At 39.5% G+C, this 8664-nt stretch overlaps 1 protein-coding gene across 1 annotated transcript; it reads left to right on the top strand.

Annotated features, from left to right (window-relative positions):
* The first annotated feature begins 6540 nt into the window (after positions 1–6540).
* Positions 6541–8389, top strand: LOC122078413 (nematode resistance protein-like HSPRO2). Its single transcript, XM_042644385.1, has one exon. It carries the CDS (start codon positions 6742–6744, stop codon positions 8191–8193), a length of 1452 nt encoding a protein of 483 aa, XP_042500319.1. The 5' UTR covers positions 6541–6741; the 3' UTR covers positions 8194–8389.
* Positions 8390–8664: the final 275 nt, after the last annotated feature.

An 8664-nucleotide genomic window follows, 5' to 3' on the forward strand; every position in this document is an offset into this window, starting at 1 on the left:
TGGAAGATTCGGATCCAACGGTCAATATGCATTTTCACTTTTGTGAGTGGAAGACAAGCTCCCTTAAAATCCAGAAAAGCAACCAATCATAGATCGACAACACTTCTGACGATGTCAGCGCTTACGTCATGATGACGTCATCGAGATTCAAATCTAACGGTTTGGATCTGTTGTCCGTTGGTTTAATCGGACGGCTTGGATTATAAGATCTCTTATATGAGATCTACGGTCAGATTTCGCCTTTGTTGCGCGCGCCGCCGGTGTAGCCTACGCCACCCGTACGAAGATTCAAATCTAACGGGCTATCTCATTGCTCCAACTTCAAAAGGTCATAACTCCCTCATTTTAAGTCGGATTTGGGTGAACCAAGTTGCAGCTTCTTCTTTTTTTCAAGCCCTACACCATGGAAGCAAGAAAATTGGATTTTGAGTGAAAGAAGCCTACGGTTTTGGTAGGAGAAGCTTCCCCCTCTTTGTTGGTCCTTGAATGAACATACATTCTTGATGATAAATGTTCTTAGGCCATTAAAGGAGGTAAAAGAGGTGGTTGAAGTGTGTTAATGGTATATTAACTCAAATCCAAGGAAGAAGAGAAGAAAGCAAAGATGTGTTTGCTTTGAAGAGCAAGAAGCCAAGGAGAGAGAAGGTGTGAGCACCAAACTTGTCAGTACAAGTTTCCAGTCATCCCAGGCAATCGGTTGTGAGATTCTCTAACCTGTGATTTTACATTAACTCAAAGTAAGGGTTAGTTTGGATGAATGTAGCAATGAAGGTTAGTTTGGATGAACTGTAAGCATGCTAGCTAGTTGTGGATGAATGTATACATGCTAGGCAAAGCTTGACTGTAGGGCATTGATATAAGGTCAATTTAATTGTATTATTTATTGTGTGCTTAGTGGGTGCTAAGCACCGGGAGTGGGTGCTCCCGTGTAGTGGGTGCTACACATTGTATCGGCACTACGAGTGCCATCTCAGCTTCGACTTGAGAAAATTGGGTGTGGGAGCTCCCGACTGTAGGGTGCAGTCAAAAGTAGTGTATTGAGTAGGTACGAAGCCTTTACAGGCACTACTCCGGGGATGTAGGCAAATTGCCGAACCTCGTAAAAACCCTGTGTTGTGGGTGCTTGTTGTTTGCATTTTATATTGAAATGCGTGGAATGTGGAATGTGTGTGCACACTTGGAAGTGCCTATGAGAGGCTGAGTGTGCATACGACTGTGTGCAAACAGGGACAGGTATATCAGGTTTTTCTTGGCCAGACATCGGACAGGTTTTTAGGTATCGGAATTGAACTCACTGATTCACCCCCCCTCTCAGTGACTGCCGGGTTACAACAATAACTACATAATAATATGATTATATATTGAAGTGCGTGGAATGTGGAATGGGTCCTTAATTCTTCCTTAAATTAAATAATTATGTTTTATTAAAACAACCAACTATTTAATCGTTATACAGGTTAATCGGATCGGTTTTGACAGTTTAAACAGTTCGATTTTCAAGATGTCAATTTTGGTTTGAAACCAATGGGTTAAACGGTTAAAACCAACCTAATCGGTCTTAAACTTGAAATTAGAATCGAATTATTTACTAAACGGTTTTGCGGTCTCAATGTAAACGGCTCAGGTTGATTTTGATAAACAGTTTCGATTTCAAATTCACATCCTTAATATGAACCAACCCACCATGGTAAATCCCCTAATCATCCAATTCCAAGTTGATTTATACTGCCATTGAGCTAAAAGCTTGGCATATATAAAGCATCTGCAAAGAACACACATACCTCAATCCTTTTCCCATCAAACCCACACAGGTAAATTCACATGATTTGGGTTTTTCTAGAATTTTATTAAAAATGAAACTGATAATAAAAAGACAATGGAGAACATAACCTTCCTTACCCCAACTCAGGAGAGACAAGTCACTCTATCACTCTCAAAACCCAAAAGAAAACACCTATAAAATAACTATTACATTCTAAAGACAACTAAACCTGCTTTGTCCTATCGAAATATGCAACTAAAATCACATGGAAAATGATCATTACCATAGAAAACCAAATTTATTATAGACTCACATGCAAATTTAGTTAACCAATCTGTTGCTCGATTGCTTTCCCGAAAAGAAAACAGATGTGAGCTCTCAGAGAATCGCAGAGGTTGATAACTTCCTGAAACCAATACCAACAATTCCACAAATTACAGGATCTTTGGGTAACCAGTTTCACAATCAAAGAGTCAAAATTAACATAAAAATCAGAGTCACAATTCCCTACACAATCTCAATCCATCTCTAATGGCTCGTAACTCAGCCATTGAATTTAAACTCACCCCAAGAAATTGGAGAATGCCACAAGAATATTCTCGTTGTTGTTTCTAATAATGCATCCCCCACCACTAATGCCCGGATTTCCCTTACTTGCACCATCTATATTCAGTTTAATAGTATTAAAGGGACGGCACCAGTAAATAGGAACTGGAGCATTAACTCGACTAATAAGAAGATTTAACTTAAATACCTGCAGAATAAGATCATCTTTCAAAGAAAGGGGTTTAGAGAATTTAATGGGATAAGTGTGAAGGATGTTATTTCTACTAATAACAACATATATGATATTGTCATACAATCATTGAATCACAAAATTATATTATAAGGATCGACGCATACCGTTCACCATCGACTGTGAAAAATTTGTCGTCATTATATTCTTCTTGTATCTTTATTCTTGCAATCCCAATCACGAACACAATAGATCCTCTAGGTTTCTCCCACTAGCTCCCTTAATGCTCTCTTGGTGATGGAACTAATAATGAGATTGACGCTAGGGTAGGAAGAGGACCTAGAGTCCTATTAAATAAAGTTTTGCACCCTCCCATCAAGGTGTGTAAATAGGGTAGGACTTTTTTCTCTAATTTGACAAGAAGTGGATTTCCTATTTGAAATCCAATTCTATGAGATTAGTATCAATCAATTACCTAATTGATATATGGGACAATAATAAAGAATATTCTAGAGAATATTCTTACAAAGTGATCTCAACGAATCTAATCTTTAACTCTCTCAATGATGGTAGTTAATGCATCTGAACCTTTACCATGTCTTTTGCTATTTATTTCTTATCATAATTCCCAAATAATAAATGTTTCATCGAACACTTGGCATTCAAATACCAATTGTATTGAATCAACTGTATCTCCGCCATCGCAATTGGATTAACCCAACCCGATTACAGTTGCATTGAAAATATGACTCGATGCTCTACACATCTTTAGCACCCTCCACTAGTCAATTCTCCCCACTCGACCGACCTAAATTTCCTCCAAATTTGAACTATTTATCCAGTTGTTATCTGACATATCTAGCATTGCCCCGTGCTTCCTAGTCACTGTCAAACCTCCCTAGACACTACCAATTAAGCGCGGAAGCCATAAAATCAATGTCAATTGACATGGATTGCCATGTCATTGCTTACTTTGCCCAATAGCTATTTGACATCTATCATCGCTCAATCACTGCCATACCTTCCCAAACACTGCCAACTCACTCAGAAGTTCTACCAAGTCACTCTGTGAACACTGCAACACTATACTGCGATTGTTCTCTATGCAAATGCTCATCTGTACACTTTAGTGTCAGCACCATGTCCCTATTGATTGCTGTGTGAGTGTGTTGACTATGACTGAGTTTGATAACAACGATAACACAAACTGTACATCTATGGCACCCTCTATTGCCATACGACCAACCAAAAATGCGAACACTACAATTATGATTCAATTTTTTTATTTTTTTTTTGAAAAAGTTGCCTATTTTAATAAGAAGATGGGTCAAAACCAAAGTATTAAGATGGATCATTACATTTGACAAATCTACATACAGGATTGCTCTCATCCACTCAACAATAAGAATTAAGAAAAAAAAATTATAAATAAATTTCCACGTGATAAAAAAAGATTCTAGCCAAAACTTATCAAACACGATTATGATTGGAAACCAATTTATCTTTTTTTATTTATTTTTATTCTTCTCATATTTTATGTCATTCATTTGAATGCATTTATAATAGAGCTTCAAAAGGTAGCAATATTTAATGCTAATCCTCTTATTAGATGGTATATCAAATAAGTAATTCGAATCTTTTGATTATAAAATATATAGAATATTTTAGATGAAACCTTATTTTATCTATTTTTTATTTATATAAAAAAATCCAACCATATATTGATCTTATCTTATAAACATGAAACAAACGACTGTTCATGAAAAAAAAAGATCATTAATTGTAGCCCATTCTCCATTTTACGACCCCATCCCCTTTTTCTTTTAATTTGTTGCCTTATCCATCTACGCTTTTTACAAGAAGAGCTTTGGATTAGAATAATGGGTCATGCACTCATGCCTTCCCTACCTTACTTGCGAGGAAACCACTTCTTCTCAAATTGACCCACTTTTGAAGTCAAAGCCATAGGATGACCGAATTATAATATGTTAAAAATATTTAAAAAAAAAAATCTAATGATAGGAATTGATACATTATTCACTTTTAGGGATTTAATAGATACATAATCTATCCACTTTAGGGGTGTCAATCAATGGGTTTGATCATAGTTTTAAAACTCGGATCTAATCAATTGGTTTTGGTCTTGATCAATCTAAATTTTTTATCGATCCTTGAGTGATTCACTTATAAGGAATAAGGGTAAAATGATAAAAAAATATTTTATTAAAAAGTAGGAATAAATCTATCTGATATAGTCTGATCCAAGATAATTTGGATTGGTATTTAGTAGGAATAAATCTATCTGATATAGTCTGATCCAAGATAATTTGGATTGGTATACCCAATACCAATCCTGAATTATAAAACCTTGCATTGAATCGATTTCAGTTTGGTTTCATCTTGAACGTGTGAGAATGAGTGAAACCGAAAAATGAACCCATAAAGATGCTTCGGTTCTTATTTAATCTCAATTATTTTGATATTTGATCAGTTTGGTTTCGATTTATCATGTAAATATATTCAAAAGTATGAAAAAAAATGTGTTTTTTTTTTAATAATTTCCAATTGTTATAAATGTCAATGCAATTCAATTTAATTTATTTCCGACAAAACCTCAATCCAAAACATGATTCAATTTCGATTCGATTATGTTTTAATCGGTTTTTCCGTATCACAAAATAGATAACTTGATTGCCATGTTGAGGACGTTGATTTCGAATCTTCTTTCAATCAATAGAAATCTAATGAATAGATTTCCCGTGAGGCTCAGGTTGGTCGTTGGCGGCGTTTGGATTTGGTGAAACAATCGTTTGTTATATATATTTCCTCACCGGCTTATCCAAGCCAATGAACGACCGACACATTCACCAACCGACGTCTGTTAAAAGCGAAATAGGTAAGTAAATAAACGTCACGATCCAACGGTCCCCACCACGTGGGATCATCGAGGCCGTTACTCCTGCACCGACTATCGAACCTGATCTGTCCAAGTTTAGCCGACAGGTCAGAGTAGCTTACACCTTACAGATGGCGGCGTTGGGAAGATATGATCCTCATGCCACGTGTCAGATTTAGGAAGCTAAACAAAAGGTACCCTGGGTCACATGCTTTGGCGCTTAAATCTGTTGGCAAAGAACGGCACTGCCGACTTGGGAGCCACTTTCGATGGTAATTATTCTCCACACGTGGACCAATCCAGGTCTAAACATGAGCAACTGGTGCGTTAAACGCGGAGCCCGAGTCCAACAAGGCACGCTTTCTATGGAGAATTCGAAATTGGGTGCAGTCACCAATCGCCATCCTCTTCGACTTTCCAATTTTAAAAGTAATTTGTCCGCATCGTATCGGACAAATTGATACTCTTTTACGAGCTGTGGTTTATCCAAAGTTCCAAACCGAACCCGGTACAGTAGATTAGTAGAACCTACTGACATAGCCAAAAGACGAGAATGCCCCATTCTACTGTGGTCCGTGGATATACCCCAGGCACATATAACAATATTTTTAGATCTGAAATCTAGGAGTGTTAATCGGTTGGTTCAATTCGATTTTAGTTTGAAATCAAACCAATCCAGTTAAATTTCGTTCGAATCAATCGGTTTAAGCTGAACCTTTTGAATACGGGTTGCCGTCATTTTCCCTTGAAACACGGGTGGGTTTTCGAATCTTCCTAGGTAGAGTTGGAATTAGAAGCACCGCTGGAATAATTCTACGATTTTTTTTATCAATTTCATCGAAATTGGTGGAGACTATCCTGTTCCAGATTCCATTTTCTTGAATCATGATGGACCACAGTGCAAGCATCCAAGGATAGAGGATAGGGGAACACCAAACCTGTTTTCGTTCCACTCGTTCAGCAGCAAGGCTTTAGGAAATAGTCAAAGTCCTCCTTCCTGCTTCAACGACTGGACCGGTCCAACAGTCCAATACAGCCAGCGTCCACTGAAGGGTAGTTTCGTCCCATTGAAAATATTAGCGTACGCGGGTTAGGTATTTGGATAAGCTTCTCTCCAGTTCGGCTGCCCTATCTGTATTTTTATGTTTTTTTCTTCACCGCCGCGACTCGAAAATTCCTCGTTCCCCTTTCTACACGCCTCCCTATATTTCCTTATTCAAATCTCCTCGGTCTATAAATAAATCCTCTCTTTATCTGTGCAATTCAAAGCAATTCAAAGCAATCAAATCAGTTTTAATTAAGTAACCTACCCTTCTCTCATCAATTACCTGTTCCGGGTTTGGAAATATGGTCGATTTGGACTGGAAATCGAAGATGGTATCCTCCGATGTGCCCAGTACTTCTCCCAAACTGTCCAATAAGCTACGTATCTCGGTACCATCTCCGGTTCAGGCGGTCCAAATTTCACCTGCTTCGTCTTCTTCCTGCTCCTTGTACGAGCACTACTTTCGTATCCCAGAGCTCTCGAAGCTCTGGACAGCCAGAGACTTCCCCAACTGGAAGAACGAACCGCTCATGAAACCAGCGTTGCAAGCTCTGGAAATCACCTTTCGGCTTATCTCGGTAGTCCAAGCCGACCCACGACCGTACGCGAATGGGTTCCAGTGGAAGCGCCGCCTCGAGTCGTTGGCTTTGAACCAGATCGACCTAATCGCTCTTCTCTTTGAAGATGGGGAAGAGACGGCGGAGACACGTGGAACTACTCCGATCGTCGATGTTAGCACATCCAACGGTGTTTTGGCCAGGGATGGGAGTTTCGTTGAGGTGTGGAAGCTCCCCGGAGCGACAACTGTTGTGAATCGGATCAGCGATGGAAGCTTGCTCCCTAAGCTTAACACGTGGCAGAAATCGGAGGACATGGCTTCCAAGATCCTATTTTCCATCGAGTGCGCGATGCGTAGGTGTCCATTCACGTTGGGTTTGGGCGAACCCAACCTCGCCGGAAAACCTCTACTCGAATACGACCTCATCTGTAGACCGTCCGATCTCCATACCTTAAAGAAAAGCCCGTCCGATCAGCGGAGCCTCGACAACAACGAGAACCATGCGCTCTTTACAATTCATCAGATCTTGGAATCGTGGATCCGCGCGTCTCAGGAGCTTCACGCACGGATCGTTGAACGAATCGATGGCCAAGATTTTGGAAAAGCAGCGAGTGATTGCTGGTTACTGGAGCGGATTTGGAAGCTCTTCGCAGAGATTGAAGACCTCCATCTTCTGATGGATCCGGGAGATTTTCTCCGTTTGAAGAACCAACTCGCGATCAAATCTTCGTCGGAATCCGACGCGTTTTGCTTTAGATCCAAAGGTTTGATTGAAATCACGAAAGCATCGAAGGATCTGAATCACAAAGTTCCTGCAATTTTAGCCGTGGAGGTGGATCCAAAAGGAGGGCCTAGGATTCAAGAAGCAGCCATGAAGCTCTACCATGGCCACCGAGATGGAGACTGCGGGAGAATTCACCTGCTACAGGCTTTACAGGCAATCGAATCTGCTTTGAAGAGGTTCTTCTTCTCGTATCGACAACTCATCATGATACTAATGGGGAGCTTGGAGGTGAAGGGGAACAGAGGTATGGTGTCTGCGGATTCTACAGATGCGTTGTCGCAGATCTTCTTGGAACCCACGTATTTTCCGAGTTTGGATGCGGCGAAGACTTTTCTTGGGGATTTCTTGCGTTACGATCTTGGAACTGTAAGTGCGAATGGATCGAATGGCAGAGTTCGAACAAAACATTGAAAGAGATACATCCAGAAGAACAGTTTTAAATTAAATCAATTCTTTGTTTAGCTGAAATTTGTTACAAGGGGAGCATTACCTTTAGACTAGAAGTGAAATTTTCATGATGGGTATAACAACAAATCCTGTAAATTTGTCTTAAAGATGATTTTCAGATTAACTGAAACTGAAACAGTTTGGAATTCTTTTCATTCAATAACTTTTTCTTCCAAATCGCATTCTAATTAAATATTGTAGGGTTTGTTGAGATGATAAATGATGCTGCTGGTGGTGGTGGTGGTGGTGGTGGTGGTGGTAGAAGAACAGAGCTCAGTCACCATTAACGTTTCAGTTAAAAGCTGCATTTCAATTTTGGTAAAAAACCATTAAGAGTCTTGGGATTCTGATTTTAAAAGCTTAGAACGGGTAGCAGCGTGGCACTTATCTGTACTCTGTGGTCGCTACCTTACTAATGAACGCTACCTGGTGGTG

The sequence above is a fragment of the Macadamia integrifolia genome, chromosome 5 (genome assembly GCF_013358625.1).
Source record: "Macadamia integrifolia cultivar HAES 741 chromosome 5, SCU_Mint_v3, whole genome shotgun sequence".
NCBI lineage: Eukaryota > Viridiplantae > Streptophyta > Magnoliopsida > Proteales > Proteaceae > Macadamia > Macadamia integrifolia.

Bases quoted from the DNA above. Each gene is read 5' to 3' on its own strand.
- LOC122078413 (XM_042644385.1), top strand. From the start codon at position 6,742: ATGGTCGATTTGGACTGGAAATCGAAGATGGTATCCTCCGATGTGCCC.